This window comes from Oncorhynchus gorbuscha, linkage group LG07 (assembly GCF_021184085.1).
Source record: "Oncorhynchus gorbuscha isolate QuinsamMale2020 ecotype Even-year linkage group LG07, OgorEven_v1.0, whole genome shotgun sequence".
In the NCBI taxonomy this organism is placed as follows: domain Eukaryota; kingdom Metazoa; phylum Chordata; class Actinopteri; order Salmoniformes; family Salmonidae; genus Oncorhynchus; species Oncorhynchus gorbuscha.
Genome location: NC_060179.1, coordinates 32,887,929 through 32,909,691, shown reverse-complemented (window position 1 = coordinate 32,909,691; position 21,763 = coordinate 32,887,929). Strand labels below are relative to the sequence as shown.

General features: G+C 40.6%; 1 protein-coding gene across 1 annotated transcript; it reads right to left on the bottom strand.

Moving 5' to 3' along the window:
• Positions 1 to 1,203: 1,203 nt before the first annotated feature.
• Positions 1,204 to 13,428, bottom strand: LOC124039815 (insulin-induced gene 1 protein-like). The gene is made up of 6 exons (XM_046356228.1): positions 13,212 to 13,428; positions 12,656 to 13,003; positions 11,652 to 11,776; positions 10,459 to 10,625; positions 5,754 to 5,853; positions 1,204 to 3,565 (listed from the first exon to the last, which is right to left on the bottom strand). Exons 2-6 carry the CDS (start codon positions 12,987 to 12,989, stop codon positions 3,536 to 3,538), a joined length of 756 nt encoding a protein of 251 aa, XP_046212184.1. The 5' UTR covers positions 12,990 to 13,003; positions 13,212 to 13,428; the 3' UTR covers positions 1,204 to 3,535.
• Positions 13,429 to 21,763: the final 8,335 nt, after the last annotated feature.

Here is a 21,763-nt window from a genome sequence, read left to right as displayed (position 1 = left end):
TTCTTCACGTTTGGCTGAGAAATCAACCGAAAACGCCGAAAAAATATTCCAAATTAGCTCCATAATATCGACAGAAACATGGCAAACGTTGTTTATAATCAATCCTCAAGGTGTTTTTCGAATATCTATTCGATAATATATCCACCGGGACAATTGGTTTTTCAGTAGGACCGATTGGAAAAATGGCTACCTCTGTATTTTCCGCGTGAGTCACTGAGAGCCATCAGGTGACCACTTACACAATGTAGCCACTTACGGGTATTCTTCAACATAAATGCGTAAAACTACGTCACAATGCTGTAGACACCTTGGCGAATACGTAGAAAAAGTAATCTGGTTGATAGCCCATTCACTGCTCAATTGGGACGCATTGGAACACAGAGCTTTCAAAACACGAGGCACTTCCGGATTGGATTTTTCTCAGGCTTTCGCCTGCAATACCAGTTCTGTTATACTCACAGACAATATTTTTACATTTTTGGAAACTTTAGAGTGTTTTCTATCCTAAGCTGTCAATTATATGCATATTCTAGCATCTTGTCCTAACAAAATATCCCGTTTACTCTGGGTACGTTACTTTTCCAAAAATGAAAATATTGCCCCCTAGTCACAACAGGTTTAAAGAAGGATTTTTAAGCTTTGACAATCGAGACATGGATTGTGTATGCGTGCTATTCAGACGGTGAATGGGCAACACAAAATATTTAAGTGCCTTTGAACAGGTCATGGCAGTAGGTGCCAGACACACCGGTTTGAGTGTATGAAGAACTGCAACACTGCTGGGTTTTTCCACACTCAACAGTTTCTCATGTGTATCAAGAATGGTCCACCACCCAAAGGGCATCCAGCCAGCTTGACACAACTGTGGGAAGCATTGGAGTCAACATGGGCCAGCATCTTTGTGGAACACTTTCGACACCTTGTAGGGACCATGCCCCGACGAATTGAGGATGTTCTGAGGGAAAAAGGGGGTGCAACTCAATATTAGGAAGGTGTTTTTATTTTATTTATGTCACATTTGCATACCTTGTCTGTTTGTATTAATTACATTTTCTGATGGTAACGTTACCAAAGGGGTAAACTCTCATACAAATACTGCATGCATTGGGCTCAAAAGATTACTGCACACAAAGCATATTGTATCTGTCTAGTTTCCTTCTGCTAAGATATGTGGGCGCAACAAAGTAGAAGCACACACATCACTAGGAGTTTCTTTTTTATTTTTCCACTTGGATTCAAGGTAATACAAATTACACACAGCTGACATAAGAGAAACACACACACTCACTCTCTACATATTGAAATAATAGGTGCTTCAACCACCCCAATAATAAAGCTATCTTTTCTCCCAGCAACACACCTGGACTGCTTGCCAAATGGAACCTTATTCCCTATATAGTAGGGCCATAAGGGCGCTGTTCAGTAGTGCACTACGTAGACGGGTTGGTTGTTTAACGACAAAACCTACGAGTGCGCAACTATGGGGCAAAGCAGATTGGGTTGGCTTATATTGTTGACAACATGTGAGCTATATTTCTTCTACAATGTTTATTGAAAACAAATATATTTGCACAATGAGCACTTGTCGTCTCTGAAGTACACCGTTACAGTTGTTGGTTAGCTAGTTGGCATATTTTGGCCATATTAGCACTGACATGAAATCAATCAAAACACGTATTAAAGAACAAGATAAAAAGAGCTGAAACGAGCCACTTACGATTCCCCACGTGGCAGTTTGTCATTTGCGCTAGCAATCTGGCCATCCAAAATCAAAACAACACGCTGAATTCTGCCCCATGGAAGTGCCCACATAATTTATAGGGAATAGGGTGTCATTTGGGACACATGCCTGAACTTGAACAAAGATTCAAACCGAACCAGGTGTACCAACCAAACTCTCTGTGATCTATACATCACCAACAAAAAAGAATAATAAATACATCCGTCTTCCCATTTACGAATATTGAACTACTACGAGATTTTTTACAAACGGTTTGACACAATGTTTTTTTTGTCTTCTCACGGTGAGAATAGTCATTGGTATACAGTCTAAGAAGGCAAGTAATCTCTGACACTTTATTTTTTTACAAACACTGCTGTTATTGCTAATTTTCCTGCTAATTTTCTATATCCACACTGCATATAATTCCAGAGTTTCACCTCTTAACCATTTACAGAAATAATAAATACGGAAGAATAATCGGCTCAAGTATATATGTGATTGCACTTTTATTCCTCTAGACCCCCAACTATCAAACTAAATAGGTAAAGTGTGGTAATACCGGTCTGATTATAAAGGGAAGATATTATACATGTAAGCAATATATAATTATGTACAAGTAATACAACTGAACTGGTATGGTAGTGACAAAAGCACTCAATTGTATAATACAAGGGCAATCACAGATTGCAAATCCTCTAGGCCGTAATAAAAATGTCCTGTGCTCTCTCCTTCTCTTAATGTATGTTCCCAAACTTTAATGCCTAGTCTGGAAAACTTTAAATGGAAAATCAACCATTCATATACTAATCTGAGGGTTCATAGGTCAAGTCCAGGTAGCACACCATGTCCAGGAAGTCAGCCAAAAGGTGAGCTTCACACCAGATCATATTCAGGTGCCTTTTTTTATCATTACTTATTTTACTGCAACTATGAATATGCTAACTTATTGTAGCATCATGGTACATTCGTTCAAAACATGGTCACATCATCTGCGATCTCATGTATTTGGTTTGGGAGTTATAGGTGTTGGCATTCTAATTTCTCAGAGATAAATACTTATTTTGGTGAATTACATACAATATCGGGAACATACAATACATGTCATCAGGTGACATACTGCTAGTCACTGTCTCTGTGAGTGTCAGACATTTTTGCACAGCTCTGAAACATTTCCCTTTTATGATAATTTTGTACTCGGCCATAACAAAAAAGCAAACATTTAGCTCCACATTTTTTCCTCGTCTTTTCTGTCAAGACTTGCACACATCCACACGCACGCGTGCACTCACACACCAGCAAAAAGCAAAAAGTTCACTCTGAAACCAGTTAACTTTTCATTTCGAAGCACTGGAAGGTCAAATACTGTCCTGACATAGTGAGTGAAGAGCTCGTGGCTAGAAGCTAGCCTAATGCTACATGGACCCTAATAGGGATAGCATAGTGGCTAACTGCTAGCCTAATGCTATTTGGACCCGAACAGGAATAGTCTAGCAACTAACTGATAACCTAATGCTATCTGGACCCTAACACGGATATCCTAGTGGCCAACTTATAACCTCATGCTATCTGGACCCGAACAGGGATGGGGAAAGGTATTTTGGCCACCAGGAGGTACAGAAGTCATGGCACATTAGGTAAAGGAGATTCTGGCTAGCTCTTTGTTATAATGCACAGAAAAGTAGCAAAAAAAAAATAAGAGTCTGTTTTCTTTCAAACTAAAATGTCTCTCCCCATGATGTCGGACTTGTTTCCATTATGCTGGTTCTCCGTATTGGTTGCCGTTCTTCTCGCTCCTCTTCAGCTGATCTCTGTTCAGTCGTTGTGCAGTTTCTCTACACCACCCTGAAGGGAGAGAGGGGAAATCCCATGTTCAAATATCATGTACAATGTCTCAATCAATAAAAGCATCTTCTAAATGGCATATATGATAATATTATAATCCAGGTGGTTCGAGCTCTGAATACTGATTGGCTGAAAGACTGTATACCAGGGGTATGACAAAACATAACTTTTTACTGTTCTAATTACGTCGGTAAGCAGTTCATAATAGCAATAAGGCACCTCTGGGGTTTGTGGTATATGACCAATATACCATTGCCAAGGGCTGTATCCAGACAATCTGCGTTGTCTGTATATTAGCCATATACCACACCTCCTCGGGCCTTATTGTTTAATTGTACACTAAGTGTACAAAACCATTAGGAACACCTTCCTAATATTGAGTTGCACCACCTTTTGCCCTCAGAACAGCCTCAAGTCGTTGTGGCATGGCCCCTACAAGATGTCGAAAGCATTCCACAGGGATGCTAGCCCATGTTGACGCCAATGCTTCCCACAGTTGTGTCAAGTTGGCTGGATGTCTTTTGGGTGGGCTATTCTTGACACACACAGGAAACTGTTGAGCGTGAAAACCCCAGCAGCGTTGCAGTTCTTGACACACTCAAACTGGTGCGCCTGGCACCTACTACCATATCTCATTCAAAGGCAGTTATATATTTTATGTTGCCCATTCACTGTCTGAATGGCACACATACACAATCCATGTCTCAATTGTCAAGGCTTAAAAATCATTCTTTATCCTGTCTCTTCCCCTTCAACTACACTTGTTTAAGTGGATTTAACAGGTGACATCAATAAGGGATCATGGTCTGTCTCATGGAAAGAGCATGTTCCTAATGTTTTGTCCACTCAGTGTAGATGCTATTTTATTCTGAATTTTGACCACTAATATGCCGTTTTATTCTATAATGGCAAATATAGGTGGTATAGTGGTGATGTCGGCGTCCCAAAGGGCACCTTGCACCTTACTTTTGATCAGGGTGCCATTTGGGACACAGACATACTGTTACGACTAACTCCTATGGTGCTGCCCTTCAACCTTTCCTTGTTATGGGTCCTTGCTATCCGGGCGTTCCGTTTAGTACACTCAGTGTATCATCCACAATGGGGATTAGAGAAGAACATTATTGATGACTTTTACCTAAGGCTCAGTTCCGAGTCCTTTACGGTAGACTATAAGACTATTCTACAGTGGATCATGGGGTCCTATGTATAGGCATAGCTGTGAGAAGATTCTCCTACGTTGGGGTTGTAGTCAAATGTGATATTCCTTCCTCTAGGCCTCCCTTAACTGTATACATTCTGGAAGAAAAAGTGCTCCCTCTCACTCGTTCCTCTCGATTTAGAACATCCAGTCAGAGCACTCACTCATGTGCTAAGCATATGTAGAACATACACCCAAAACTGAACAGAGCCCCTGTTCTAAGTTAATATACTTTCCCTTATACAATCAGTTATATACAGTATAACTGGCTCCATAAACAGCTATAGGCTACTGATGAAGTACTAAAAGGAACAGCACATTGCTTTTAGCACTTTCAATAATGTTATTTATTAAGACAATATTTCAGCCATTTCAAACTCTCTGAAGCCCAAAACCTGGGTGGAGCCATTTTTAAAAGTTTGTGTGTGTCAGATATCAAAAAGTATTAGTCAGCGTCTCAACAGTTCAACCGCTAGTTAATCGAGAAACATGAAGATGCAAGTTTGAAAAGACTGAATGAAAGTTAAACAGTCTTAATCCATCTCACAGAGAGAGAGAGCAATCAAGAGTGAGAAAAAAAAGAAAGGAAGAGCAAGCAAGGGCTCGTGCCAACTGCCAACATTTCAAACCCCATCAAACAAAAACAACACGCTGAAAATGACCCTTTGATACACATTTGGCTCTAGGACTGGCTCGAAGACTGGCTCGCTACTGTGAAAAACAAAACATGCTTAATCTGTTTTCACACGTTAATTGAGTCAGAACTGAATAACGGACATGACCGTGACGGATTCTACACAGAATAAGGGCCGACTTCGGCAGTACACCTGGTAAAGGCATTATAGCCGACACTGTGGTGTCAGGCTTTTTCCTCTCACAAAAGTTTCTACCACATGAACATGTCAATGTGCTGTGTCAATGTGTTCATGTGTTTTACAATCCAGAAGAATGACTAAGAAAATTGTGTGTGTGGGGGGCAGGACTTACCATGGCTAGCTGGCGTCCTATGTTTCCTGCAGTCACTCCCCCCGAGAAGAATATGCATGGAAGCCAAGAGCGCACATACAGAAAGTCTGGATATGTGTATCTACAGGAGAGGGAGAAAAATACATCAGATTAAATGAAATATCTGCCCCATTAGTCAAATCTAGCCTCAAATAAGACACGTGTCGAGTCCTAAAACAGGAAAGGCAATTTAAACACAGATCTCGGGAAGGGGGAAAAGCAGCATTATTAAAGTTTGGTAAAAAAATATAAAATCATCTTGCCTCTCCATCTCATCTCTCTCCCTCTTCCCTTCACTCAACAGAAGCTGCGGAGGCCTTTTGAACTCAGCTCTTTGTAAGAACCCTCACTGAAGCAACAGAGTGCTCCTCCTTCCTAGGACATTTTTGAAGAGGTTCCACAGAGGCAGGTAGGAGGGCCAATAATTGGGCGTAGAGGCATGGGGGACTCCAAAAGAATTGCTTTCATTTCATCAGTCAGATCCTCTTTGATGGAATCAAGTGACTGGGACCAGTTCCAGAAAATATACTTAAATACGTCATTCACAAAGCAGATATATATCTTTTTTTAAAAGACACCTCATTTGATTCACTGGCTATTCTCAAACTATGAGGTAAGTAAATGATACCATAATGTCCACGAAAAGGTAGGTGTTGTTGCAAACCGTGCCAATATATCCTCCAAATACTGGCTTTGAGGGTATTATCACTTTTATACAATGGGTTACCAACACATATTCAAATAATGGACATATTTTCATTAAAAACATTATTTTGATTAATTTATTCATACTATTTAATCCTTCCAGAAGATATAGTCCCGACACAAATATAAGGTTGCTGTTCTGTATCTATGGACGCGACCCAGTCGTTCTTTCTAAATGTTCCATTGCCATACTGGCTGGCAACGTTCTTATGCCTTGCTTGCTACCTAGCCAACTACGGCTAACTTACAGTCAAGTCAAAAAGTGAAGACAGAATAACAGCAAAGTAGCTGCATTTGCATAAGCAGTTTACTAGTGATTTGTTTTTGGATACATCCATAACAATGAGCTAATGAGGAGCGATTTCACCTGGAATAGAAGATGTGCTCACTCGTCAAGACAATGTTGTTCAGAGGAGCTAGCCAACAACACAGTCATAGGTTTACAATCACTTCAAACTGAAGCTAGAAAGACTGCCAATTAGCTGGGTTTTGTCTTACCTTTTATCAATTGACATTTTCTGTATAAATCCATAAAAATGATGCCAGCTGATTCATGATTGACTGTTTGACTCTGCCTGTCTCGTCCTGACACGTTCATTACTATAAGTCAACATGAGATCGAATTTAAATATTGAAACAATGTTGCAAATGTTGGAGAGACAGACAGCAAGATTTATACAAATCTCCACTGTTGAAAACTAAATGTTAGTCTAATAGAAATGTGAGATAATGTCTTGATGCATTTTATAGTGGAGATCAAATTTATAAATTGCCTGGCTGGGCTGATGAGACAATGGATTTCGCAGTCAGATGGAACAGAGTAAATTAAAATGCCTGTGGCAACTTGTGGAATAGACACCGGCTGGAAGCGGTTTTAATCAATCAGCATTCAGGATTAGACCCACCCGTTGTATAATAACATAATAATATGGTCCTGTGTAGCTCAGTTGGTAGAGCATGGCACTTGCAACGTTGGGAATATGGGTTCATTCCCTATTGCTGCCACCCATATGAAAAATGTATTCTTTGAATAAGAGAGTCTCCTAAACGGCATATATTATTATTATCTCACCAAAATATACTATCCATGCATTTTTTACAGTTCGTGCTGCATGGTCAGTCCGACGTCTGCATTGGCCGTGCAGCATTTGCTGTGATAAGGCCTTTGCAGAAGTCAGAGCATTCATACTTACTGTGCTTCGCAGAGCTGTTGTGAAGGAAGTTGTCAAGGAAGTGAGTTTCCGTGTTTATATACAGGACCTTTCGCCCCCACCTACCATTACAGGTACAGTTGAAGTCGGATGTTTACATGCACTTAGGTTGGAGTCATTAAAACTAGTTTTTCAACCACTACACAAATTTCTTGTAAACAAACTATAGTTTTGGCAAGTCGGTTAGGACATCTACTGTGTGCATGACACAAGTAATTTTGCCAACAATTGTTTACAGATGATTTAACTTATCTGTATCACAATTCCAGTGGGTCAGAAGTTTACATGCACTAAGTTGACTGTGCCTTTAAAAGAAAATTGTGTCATGGCTTTAGAAGCTCCTGATAGGCTAATTGACATCATTTGAGTCAATTGGAGGTGTACCTGTGGATGTATTTCAAGGCCTGCCTTCAAACTCGGTGTCTCTTTGCTTGACATCATAATAAAATATAAAGAAATCAGTCAAGACCTCAGAAAAGAAATTGTAGACATCCACAAGTCTGGTTCATCCTTGGGAGCAATTTCCAGATGCCTGAAGGTACCACGTTCATCTGTACAAAACAATAGTACGCAAGTATAAACACCACGGGACCATGCAGCCGTCATACCGCTCAGGAAGGAGACGCGTTCTGTCCAAACGTACTTTGGTGCGAAAAGTGCAAATCAATCCCAGAACAGCAAAGGTCATTGTGAAGATGCCGGAGGAAACAGGTACAAAAGTATCTATATCCACAGTAAAACGAGTCCTATATTAACTTAACCTGAAAGGCCCCTCAGCAAGGAAGAAGCCACTGCTCCAAAACCGCCATAAAGCCAGACTACTGTTTGCAACTGCACATGGGGACAAAGATTGTACTTTTTGGAGAAATGTCCTCTGGTCTGATGAAACCAAAATAGAACTGTTTGGCCATAATGACCATTGTTATGTTTGGAAGAAAAAGGGTGAGTCTTGCAAGCCGAAGAACACCATCCCAACCGTGAAGCATGGGGGTGGCAGCATCATGTTGTGGTGGTGCTTTGCTGCAGGAGGGACTGGTGCACTTCACAAAATAGATGGCATCATGAGGACGAAAAATGATGTGGATAAATTGAAGCAACATCTCAAGACATCAGTCAGGAAGTTAAAGCTTTGTCGCAAATGGGTCTTCCAAATGGACAAGGACCCCAGGCATACTTCCAAAGTTGTGGCAAAATGGCTTAAGGACAACAAAGTCAAGATATTGGAGTGGCCATTATAAAGCCCTGACCTCAATCCTATAGAACATTTGTGCGAAGAACTGAAAAAGCGTGCGAGCAAGGAGGCCTACAAACCTGACTCAGTTACAGGAGGAATGGGCCAAAATTCACCCAACTTATTGTGGGAACCTTGTGGAAGGCTACCCGAAACATTTGACCCAAGTTAACTTCTTTGGGGTAGGGAGCAGTATTTTCACATCCGGATGAAAAGAGTGCCCAGAGTAAACTGCCTGCTACTCAGGCCCAGATGCAAGGATATGCATATTATTAGTAGATTTGGATAAACACTCTGAAGTTTCTTAAACTGTTTAAATGATGTCTGTGAGTATAACAGAACTCATATGGCAGGCATTCTGATGAAGATCATCAAAGGTAAGTGAATATTTATAATGCTATTTCTGACTTTTGTTGACTCCATAACATGGCGGGTATCTGTATTGCTTGTTTTAGTCTCTGAGCGCTGTACTCAGATTATTCCATGGTGTGCTTTTCCGTAAAGTGTTTTTGAAATCTGAAACAGTGGTTGCATTAAGGAGAAGTACATCTTTAATTCCATGCATAAGTTGTATTTTCATCAACATTTATGATGAGTATTTCTGTAAATTGATGTAGCTCTCTGTACTTTCACCAGATGCTTTGGAGGCTAAACATAACAACGCACCAATGTAAACAGAGATTTTTGGATATAAATATGAACTTTATCGAACAAAACATATGTATTGTGTAACATGAAGTCCTTTGAGTTCCATCTGATGAAGATCATCAAAGGTTAGTGATTAATTTGATCTCTTTCTGCTCTTTGTGACTCCTCTCTTTGGCTGGAAAAATGGCTGTTTTTTTGTGACTAGGCACTGACCTAACATAATCGCATGGTATGCTTTTGTCGTAAAGCCTTTTTGAAACCAGACACTGTGGTGGGATTAACAACAAGTTTATCTTTAAAATGGTGTTTAATACATGTATGGTTGAGGAATTACTTTTGAGATTTCTGTTTGAATTTGGCGCCCTGCACTTTCACTGGATGTTGGTCAGGTGGGACATTAGCATCCCACGTACCCTAGAGAGGTTAAACCATTTAAAGGCAATGCTACCAAATACTAATTGAGTGTATGCAAACTTCTGACCCACTGGGAATGTGATGAAAGGAATAAAAGCTGAAATAAATCATTCTCTCTACAATTATTCTGACATTTGACATTCTTAATAAAGTGGTGATTCTAACTGACCTAAGACAGGGAATTTTTACAAGGATTAAATGTCAGGAATTGTGAAAAACAGTTTAAATGTATTTGGCTTAGGTGCATGTAAACGTCTGACTTTAGCTGTATATACGGAGACCTCTGCATTGTTACAACATTTGGGAGGTGCACAGCGATGCAGCACAGAGCTCAATTTGGTCTCTGCGTGACTCTGGAGGCGCCGTAATATAATAATTGCATCACACCATCCATACGGAGTCTCTGACCACATTTTCGGATCAAGCATAAATTGGCTCTTAGAGTAACATGGAAAAATAAAAGCATGATTTGACTTACTGATATACACCGTTGTAGACCAGCAGCTGTGTGATAACGGTGGCAAGGAATGCCGTCCCAATGCCCAGGCCAAAGCCACTCCTCGAGCGATCAAACGTCCACCATAATCCCAGGGAAAGGGCAGCCAGGGTCAGGGACAGCTGGACATTATTGGCAAAGTCTAGTTTCTGTGAGATGGAGCAGTTAAGGGCGAAATAAGACTATTTGTTTGCATAGGTTCCAATCTAGCTTACTGCCCTTTGACACAACCTCTCCCTATCTGTGATCCTCTCTCAGTATCTGCTCAGTAAAGAATCCCTTAAAATACGTTTCAAAATGTGTTTCAAAAAAAGATTGTATTTGTTTGACTGTTGCGGCAAAGCGTTGGTGTGGGTGGCACAAGCAGTGTATGTTTGAAGCAACTGTAAGTTCCATACATACTTAAAGTATGTCAAGGAGTCAAAACAAGCAGGAATGCAGTTGGGACTTCCATCCACTGTCCCACTGACACTAGATTAATGAATTGCCTTCAAGGCCGTAAAAGTAGCAAAACAACAATGGAGTGTACAGTGCCGCCTCTTCCTATACGCAGACTACATACTGCGTGTTTGGCCCAGAGGTCGCATGGGGGCCCTCAACCTAAAAATAGGAACCCCATCGGGGTCTCAACTTACAAAAATTTGGTAGCGCATCAGCAGTTTTTCACTTGTTATGCCAGTCACTCAATTGCTAGGTAAGGTAGTCTCGCCAGCTATCTAAACCTTGCAGTAGGCCTAATCATCACCAAATTAACGACCGGGCATGCAGGGCATGTGCTCAGGGGCCTGACCTCCAGGGGCCCCCATTGATTTTTCACACAGATATCATATGAACATGGAATACGTTATGGCAAAATGTGAAGAATTGCAGAAAATACATTTGTGCACTAAAAAATAAACAAAATTCATTGTCAAGAGGGGGCATTAAAATGTTTTGCCTGCAAGGTGGGGGTGGGGGGCTCCCGACCAAATCTTGCTCATGGCCCCCAAAAGGAGTGTATATCAAACTAATCAAAGAATATTACTCATCTATGTATTACACATGAATTAGTCCACAACACCCTTGTTTAAGCTCTGGACGTGCTAAACATCACTGGTGTAAATATGTGTCAGTCCGTCTCTTGATTGAGATAACATGAGAGTGTGCACATTGTGACATTGTTATAGAAAGGATACAGCACTGGCATGGTTGATGCCAACAAATACTGCAATGCATCTCATGACACTGGCCCATTCCCTTTTGAACTTGTGGGGCTCTCCAAGATGGCTGTCGATGCAGGGGTATAGCAGGCCAACAACAGCTGCAGAAAGGACATTTGAGTTAGTACATCACTGAATAGCCTACATACAAATCAAACTGGCTCATGTTGTTTTAAGGGCTTGAACATTCTGAATTTCTTTGAGTTTCAATTTGGGGGTTAAAAAAATGGCAGAAATGAAACAAACAACATGATTGCTTTCTAGTTTCACTTTCAGGCACACATGATTATTTCTCTCTTATCAGTCCTTGCACAAACATGTCTGCAACCGAGTGATAAAAGATAAGTCTGGAACATTGTAGTATATCACTGAATTAAAAACGTTGGATCAATTGTCTCAATGTTTTTACATTTGTATTTCTTTTAAGTGTGAACCACTGTATCCTACTTCTCAAGAACATGGGGGACGGGTTGGTGGTGAAAATAATTTATTTCATTCTGACTGCACAGTGCACACGACTTCCTTGTTTCTCTTTTTCGATAGTGGCATGTTCGAGGCAACAGCCAATTATGGACCGCCTCCACAGCTCACCCGTTATGAAAGCAGCCAATGAAAACACAGCACACCAATAATGACTCTCTATGTCCGGCTGTTTCTAGGGAAGCCTATTGGAGCATTGGAGGGCAATATAAATACTACTGTATGGTTTTCCCAGACAAAACACTCATCATTTAATGACCTCGTGGCTGCGAGAACACTTACATAATGGATAATAACAATGATTATGATGGAAAAAAACTAAATTATTATGTAGTCCAGGTTATAGTTGGTAGCCTGTAATGGCATCATGAAACACACAAGCTCCCCCCTAAAAGCCCAATTCACATTCCTTTCTCCAAATTAGAAGTAGGCCTACATAGCAATCTTATTCACTCAGACAGAATGATAAACTATAGGTTTTTGGAAAAGTAACAACTCACCAGCTGCCGTGCCGCAGCAAGGGGGAATCCACCACGCCGATGAAAACAAAGTTGCCATCACCTCTTCGGGAAACAAAGTCACATTTCTTTGAACCTGTAGCAAGTTGAGCACCAATGCAAGAAATACTCCCACGGTGAAAAGGACTAGACCCCGTCTGATTAAGTTTGCTGTTTGCACACTGTGCAGCGAGCCGTATACATTGCTAAGCACTGATGTGATAATTGACATCATTTCTTCAGCCTTCGATGCGACCCAGTTTTCCCTATAATAATTCTTAGATTCCACCCTCGATGTACAAGAGCGTCTCCAGCAGTGTTCTTCTGGTCTTGGCATTTGGCACTTCAGCGCTGGAGAACAACAGATGCGTTATTAGATTGTAGCTAACACAGGTATGCCTCATTAAATTGGATCTAATCGAAGACTGTTTGTGTCTAGAGCAGACTGACCTTTGTAGCCCATGCTTTTCTCAAACTGATTTACCACAATCTCGCTATGATTATCCTATCAATTGACAATAGCAAAGCAGATATAATTGCAGATATAATCTCTTCTTACCTTGTTCTCCAGACGTTCACACTGTCTGATCGAGCGAGACCCGATTTTGTTCATCCGACAATGCTGTGCGTTTTGCTGCTCTCAGACTGTTATCACGGTGTTTGGTCACATCATCGTTTGGGTGAGAGAGAGAAAAAGCTTCTATATAATTCCTAACAGCAGACCTCATAGCAGAGACAGACTTCCTCTGCAGAAAACAATCACAGCTGTGTCGGGTGAGTAGTGTCGGCCAATGAGAGCGAGGCGGGTGATATGACGCAACGACACCCCACCGCCCCCTCGTTCAGGACAGCCACACGAGTCTGGCGCTTGCGTTCGTGCTGTCTGTCTGCATTCGTGTAAGGGTGGAGTAGGATACGTAAACCAGTGAATTACTTCAAACAAAGTGAGCAAACATACAATTGAAAACGAAACAAACTTATTCAAAAGTCATTCCGATTAAGCAAGTTGTACATTTTACACAGGTCTACTTCAACAGGCAGGCCTAGTTAGTGTGATAGTTCGTAAAGGCCCGACGTAAATTCTGGCAGGTGATCTTTTAAAGATCCACTCCAGTACAAACCTTCCAGGCAGATTGGTAAAAACCAAGTCAGCCAGACACTGGAGAATTTGCCTTGTCCAAATATACACTTGAGTATACCAACCATTAGGGACACGTCATCCATAGGGATGCTGGCTCATGTTGACTGCAATGCTTCCCACAGTTGTGTCAATTTGGCTGGATGTCCTTTGGGTGGTGGACTATTTTTTTGATACACACAGGAAACGATTGAGTGTGAAAACCCAGCAGCGTTGGAGTTCTTGACACAAACCTGTGCGTTTGGCACACACTACCATATCACTTTCAAAGGCATTTAAATATTTTGTCTTGCCCATTCACCCTCTGAATGGCACGCATAACCAATCCATGTGTCAGTTGTCTCAAGATGTAAAAATATTTATTTAATCCTGTCTCCTCCCCTTAATCTACACTGATTGAAGTGGATTTAACAAGTGACATCAATAAGGTATCGGAGCTTTCACCTAGATTCAACTGGTCAGTCTATTTCATGGAAAGAGCAGGGATTCTTAATGTTTTGTTTACTCAGTGTACATGTTCAATGCTAATAACAGAATTATATCAAATAAATTATCATGGTAGATGGAAACTGCACTCTTGGTTAAGGGCTTGTAAGTAAGCATTTCACAGTAAGGTCTACACTCGTTGTATTTGGCACATGTGACAAATAAAGTTTGATTTGATTTGAAATATGTTTATATGTTTCCTTTGTTTGGTGTGTCTATCAACAGTGACTCCATTGTTGTCAGAATACACACAGTAACAATCTTGTCAGAAACAAAGAAATCCATTTACTGTATGTTTCAGAAGGTGTTTTGAAGCTGATATTTGGATGGCAACCAGAACCCTAATCCCCTCAACAGTGCCTAAGTGCAAATAAGAATCCTGATGATTAACTCATTCTGTGTATCCGCAGTACCTAAAATCACAAAAACAACACAGAAAACTTCCTGGAGACATATACAGTAAACAATTACTTTAAAAATGATTTTAATTCAACTTAATTGAAAATAAATCCGATCTCATTAATGCAGTATGTGCTTTTTGCCTGCCAAATTAGCTCTAGGTTAAGAAGTCACACTCTTAATTTCGGTAGCCAATTTGCATGAAAACAATGATTCACCCGTGGTATTGCATTCGACAAAGTTCCAGCAGCTAGTGAGCAAACACTAGCCATATTTTTTTAACTTCTTGGCTGATAATTTGGATAAATCCACTGAACTATTTTGGTTAATCCCTTGGCTAAACATCTTAATTTCATCCAATACACTTTCACTTGCAAATTGATTTGGCATAAAATGATCTCTAATGTGTTAATTGAGATTTTTTTTTAAAATTATGACTTATTTAAAAATTATGACAGCAGTTTCAAAGCGTAATGACATTTCTGCTCCTGTGTGTGTGTTATGAACAATAACAATCTTTTTTTAAAGTTCAAGAGTCCCCCACCCAAAAATATGCAAAAGGCCCTGCTGCAGACAAGCACTCACACTATGTCAAATATAACATTACACAGTAAAATAATCCAGTTGTTTTCAAGATAGCTTACTGTCAGCCAGTAAGCTGTAAGTTACTTTATTTAAAGTACAGTATGTTACCTTAACCTTTGAGTTAAGTGTGGGGTTCTTGACATGGCATCTACAGTTCTTCAGAATTCTAAATGGTTCTTGAAATGTATGGAAGCCTGCAGATGTGTCCCTTTCATAGCCCAAAGCAAATTGGCCAGTGTTAACTAGTGTTGATTTTTCAGTGTAACATTTCTAGTGTTGATTCAAGAGTTAAATCAACACTGTAAAGAGTTAAATTAACACTCAGTGGTTGTTAAAATCAATGAAAACAATCATGAATGAAAATGTTTTATTACAATTCCTTTGTACATTTTTTACATCAAAACATCAAATCATTTGTTACATTTAAATTTGCCATTTGAAAACAAATGAATAAAAGTACTTTCTTTGTAAAAACATCAAATCTGTAAAAGCCATTTAAAATGTGTGCTGATGATCTAACAAAGGTAAAACATTTTTAAGGCATGAAAAACATGTTAAAAAGCCACTTTGTTAAGAAGCTGTCTTCGGTCCCTTGTACAGGAGCGGGGTGAGTCTTTATCAAGCTCACCTCATCCTGCTCTTCTGAATAGATCATCGTCCCGTCCTTCGGGGCCCAGAGGAGATCCCTCCCCTAGGCGCATCGCCCTAGGCGCCGCAGCGCTGTCAGGCCGTGGCCGCCGGGACCTAGGGTGTTGTGGGGGACCCTTCGCCTGGGGTCGAGGCCCCCTTCCTTTCGTACCACCCCAGGGCTTCCGTGGCTACCATGGCCACTGCCTGGGGGGTGGTCTCTACGTTTTTCGCTACCAGCAGGTTACGGGAGGACCACAGTGCTTCCTTCAGGCACGTGAGGGTGGGCCAGAGCTTGGTGAAGGTCTTTGATGGAATCGGCCTTCGGCCCACCCCATACAGCACGAGCTGAGGTGTTAGGTCCTCCCCTGCTGGCAGACACGAGGAGATCAGGGGGCCTGCTTCCTTCCACAGGTCCCTGGCGGCTCTGCACTCCCAGAGCATGTGCCTCACCGACTCTTCTTGGCGGCAGCCTGGTCGGGGGCACGCGGATGTCCTCGCCATGCCCCGTGAGTGCATAACATATTCACATAGGATCCCACTTGGTGAAGTCCATTGTACAACAAAAATGGATGAATGCAACAATGATGTTTCTGTCACAAACAAATACAGTCATGGGTGGTAACTCAATTTACTCGATTGTCAAGCCACTCTGGGAAATATTTGAATAAGGCTTTACACTACAAGGGTCGACAGACTCAACACTCTTTTTTTACACTGGACAATTTGCTGTGGTTGTTCAGTATTTGAGTAGTTTCAAAGTCTTTCCTCCCCTTTTTTACAAGTTGGGTTGAAAACTGGTTGGCAAGGCTGCACAGTTTGAGAAAGGGGAAGGAAGTCAAAGAGAGAAGGTTAGGACATGAACAGAAACCTCCCCAAAGGTGAACCAAGCGTCAGAGTAGTCCAATAACGCCATTGTCTTCCTATGGATGACATATGAGTACATTGTTCCTCCATTGTTGCTCCACGCTAGGAAGGAGTATGTGCTTGTTCTCACAAATAAATCATTTGTCCTTTTTCCCTGTGATTAAGGGAAATACCACCATTTATTTTTACCACAAGAATACTTTACCAGAATACTATTTCATTACAGTATGTGAGGCTGAGGAATTACAACACTTTAAAGCATGTTGACTTTAACAAGTACATTTACTATGTGGATACTGAAATTTAAAAAACGTATGTTAATGCCCTGATAATAACCATTAAAATGATTTGACATAATAGCATATCTCTCTCTCTCTCTCTCTCTCTCTCTCTCTCTCTCTCTCTCTCTCTCTCTCTCTCTCTCTCTCTCTCTCTCTCTCTCTCTCTCTCTCTCTCTCTCTCTCTCTCTCTCTCTCTCTCTCTCTCTCTCTCGCCTAGGAGGTCTCCCCTTCATCAGAACTTAAAGCAGAATGTCATGACACATCAAATGAAAAGCAGATCAAGCGTGCCATAGATTGCTGTTAGACCGAAAAAGAGGAATGAAATAGCATCATATTAGAAAGAGAGCAAGACCGTTAGCGCCAACCGTAAATTGATCTATCAAACGAGCACTTGACAATTTTTCCCCTCAATCCTGCATGGAATTATGAAGGCAGACATCCTCATCCGTCCTCGCAGAAAAGAGATTAAGACTTGAAATCAGTTTTCATTTGTCATTTACGGTTTAATTTTTTAATGGAACCAGATTAAATTAGAGCCATGTCCCTGATGTACATTACTGTGTTACTGCCTCAGCACATTTATACAAGTCTCTTAACTGCCATGCGTTGAATTCAGGTTGAAGTATGACATACATGTGTTCCTGTGTTACTCAGTTGGTAGAGTATGGCTCTATTGTAGCGAAATTGCATATTATTATATTATACAATTATGTCTATGGATGCAGGTTTGCTGAGGCTATTTATGAGTTGATCATTTTTCAAATGTTCATACATTTCCAAAGCAGCCAGACAACATAGGAGCTAGCTAGTCTTCTGTTTGAATCAGTAGAATTGACAATCATTTCAAAGCTCCCTCTTCACTCCCACACACACTCTCCCCCTCATCTTCACTCATAATCTATTATCCAAACCCCCATCATCCCCCCAACACATGGCTCTTCAGATCTCACTGACCTGCTCATTTTGCGCTCTACCATTTTGTCTTGTGAGAGGATTTTTAAATAATAAACAGTGTATTCCATCCAGACTAACAAAGGGCATGGTGCAGGCTGCAGCCCTGGAGCCTGGGGGTGTGGCAGGGACACAATCCTCCACCCCTTTGACCTTCAATATCAAAGAGAGAAATACAAAATAACAGCATATTTCACCTCAGGCAGATTGCAGTCTCATACCTTTATAGTAGGCATAGCTATATAAATATGCCAATCTGAGGAGGGAATCAGATGTATGATAAGCAATAAAAGTGATATCCCTCTTGACATTTTTGCTAATTTATTGAAAATGAAATAAGGAAATATGTCATTAACATAGGTATTCACACCCCTGAGTCAATACTTTGTAGAAACACCTTTGGCAGCAATTACAGCTGTCAGTCTTTCTGGGTAAGTCTCTTAAGAGCTTTCCACACCCTGATTGTGCAACATTTGTCCATTTTGTTATTTTCTAAATTCTTCAAGCTGGTTGTTGATCATTGCAAGACAACCATTTTCAGGTCATTCACTGTGTTCTTGGTAAGCAACTCCAGCGTAGATTTGGCCTTGTGTTTTAGGTTATTGTTGCTGAAAGGTTAATTTATCTCCCAGTGACTGGTGGAAAGCAGATTTAACTAGATTTTCCTCTAGGATTTTGCCATTCTGTGGATTTTTTATCCTGTAAGACTCCCCAGTCCTTAACGATGCAGCCACCATTATACTTGAAAATATGGAGAGTACTCAGTAATGTGTTGTTTGACAAACATATTTCCACTTGGACGTTATGTGGTAATGTGTGTATGCCAGTGACAATAAGGTTGTAACACAACAAAATGTTGAAAAAGTCAAGGGGTGTGAATATGTTCTGAAAGCACTGTATACACAGGGTCAGTCAGTTACAATGTGCAGGGATGCTGTAGTGATCGAGGTAGATATGTATAGGGGTAAGGTAAGGACTAGGCAAGGTATATCTTTTTTTTAAAGTACTGAGCCTGTTGGGACGCAACCCTGATAATATTCTGCTTTAACACTCTCAACACAAGCATGGGACGGCATACCTGTGTTGACAGTAGTTATTTATATCCCTCATCATTGGTTCAGAGTGATAACTGTTTTTCTTATCACCACAACGTTTTCCATGCCTGACTTGTCCTTTACGCCCTCTGAACAACCCTCCTTGCTTTTTTTTATGGAGACATTTTCTTATTTCTTTTTCTTCGACTCGAAACAGACTTAATAGTTTTCTTCAATATGGGAATGCATAAAAACTGCACAGAAAGAGGATGTTCGCTGTCTAAACATAGTAACACAGTTTTCATTGTAAAATAGTTGAGATTTTCCCTTTTTGTATTCCTTCAGTCTGAATTCAAACAGAATGAATGTGCTTTTATCTTTTTCTGCACATTGTTTTCATTGTGTGTTTACTCTTATTTCCTGCTCCGTGTTATTATAACCTAATGTAACCTGTCCTTTTGAATAAACAGGATCTGAAGGTCCCATGATCATCAGCCAATCAGCTCCCGGCTGTCTCCTCAGGTGTCATGGTTGACCAATCACAGACAAGCCTTCACAGTGCATGAGTCACATTCCTTAACGTGTGTTTGCATTTGTGCATGTGTGTGTTTGTGTGTGGGCATGTGTGTGTGTGGTGTGTGTGTGGTGTGTGTGTGTGCGTGTGTGTGTAAGGGGTGTGTGTTTCTAAGATAAAAATATATCATGGTTTTGTTCTTAATGTTGCTTTGCCACTGTTTACTCAATTTGAGACTGCTTTTAAACTGGAGCTTAGACAATGTTTTAGTGATAACAAAGATTACGCTTTAATTTGTGCAAAGAGACTTTGTTAAGAAAATAGACCTCTATGTCTTCAGATAAGAAATGGCCCACCATTCCCTATGTAGTGCTATGTAGGGGATAATGTGCCATTTGGGATGCATCCCATGTGAATATTGAACTTGTGGCTCCATCTACTCATGAGGTGAACTGTTTGACTCCTGACAGAGAGAAACATAATGTTAAAGAGTAAACTTGACCTGCCTTCTGTGGTCATGTTTTTTCCACTTGACCGGTTAAAACAGTGTTAACAGTGGGGGGAAAACAGCAGGGAGAAAAGTGGAGCCACACATTTTCCTGATAAGGGTTGGAAGGATAGAGATAACGTTGCAACTGTGTGATCATGGTTTCTACTGAAGTTTAGTTAGTGTTTGCATGCTTTCAATATGCAACAAACTATGTTGTATTTCACCAAAACAGTATCTTTTTTTTACATTTACATTTTGGTCATTCAACCAACTATGAAGGGGACATCCTCATCTGCCCTTGCAGATAAGAGATTAAGACTTGAAATCAGTTCTCATTTCTCATTTACTTAATTTTTGTACGGAACCAGAGGAAATTAGAGCAACATCCCTTATGTATAATACTGTGTTACTGCCTCAGCCCATTTATACAAGTCTCTTTACTCTCCTGCGTTGAATTAAGGTTCCAGTATGACATACGTGGGAAAGGGGGAGGGGGATACCTAGTCAGTTTACAACTGAATGCATTCAACTGAAATGGGTCTCCTGCATTTAACCCAACCCCTCTGAATTAGATAGGTGCGGGGGGCTGCCTTAATCATATGGTCCTGTGTAGCTTAGTTGGTAGAGTATGGCTCTTGCAAGGATAGTGTTGTGTGTTCGATTCCTGCTGGTGCCAACCATACAAACATTTATACACACAGTAAGTCGCTTAGGATAAAAATGTCTGCTAAATGGCATATTATTATATTATAAAATTATGTCTATGGATGCAGGTTTGCTGAGGTTAATTTGAGTGAGTCATTTTTCAATTGTTCATACATTTCCAAAGCAGCCAGACAACATAGGAGTTAGCTAGTCTTCTGTTTGAATCAATAGAATTGACAATCAGTTCAAAGCTCCCTCTTCACTCCCACACACACTCTCGCCCTCATCTTCAGTCATAATCTACTATCCAAACCCCCCCATCATCACCCCAACACATGGCTCTTCAGATCTCACTGACCTGTTCATTTTTTAGAGTATTTGGTATTTTAATAGAATCCCCATTAGCTGTTGCAAAAGCAGCAGCTACTCTTCCTGGGGTCCACACAAACATGAAACATGACATAATACAGAATATTAGTAGGAAAGAACAGCTCAAGGACAGCACTGCATACATTTTCCTCTACCATTTTGTCTTGCGAGAGGATTTTTATAATAAACAGTGTATTCCATCCAGACTAACAAAGGGCATGGTGCAGGCTGCAGCCCTGGAGCCTGGGGGAGTGGCAGGGACACAATCCTCCGCCCCTTTGTCCTTCAACATCAAAGAGAGCGATGAAAAAAACCTGCATATTTCACCTCAGAGGCAGATTGCTGTCTCATACCTTTATAGTAGGCATAGCTATATAAATATGCAAATCTGAGCATGGAATCAGATATATTAGGAGCAATATAAGTGATATCCCTCCTGAAATTTTTGCTAATTTATTGAAAATGAAATAAGGAAATACAGTTGAAGTTGAAATACAGTTGAAAAACCAGTTTTAAAGACTCCAACCTAAGTGTATGTAAACTTCCGACGACAACTGTATGTCGTTTACATAAGTTTTCACATCCCTGAGCCAATACTTTGTAGAAACACCTTTGGCAGCAATTACAGCTGAATTGCTGTAAATAACAATTAGGGTGTGGAAAGCTCTTAGAGACTTACCCAGAAAGACTCACAGCTGTAATTGCTCTGAGTCTTTATGGGTAAG

Coding starts and splice junctions, on each gene's coding strand:
- LOC124039815 (XM_046356228.1), bottom strand. CDS start 12,989: ATGCCAAGACCAGAAGAACACTGCTGGAGACGCTCTTGTACATCGAGG. Junction 10,626..11,651: donor GCATCAACCATGCCAGTGCT/GTATCCTTTCTA, acceptor TCCATCTCACAG/AAACTAGACTTTGCCAATAA. Junction 3,566..5,753: donor TAGGACGCCAGCTAGCCATG/GTAAGTCCTGCC, acceptor CTCTCCCTTCAG/GGTGGTGTAGAGAAACTGCA.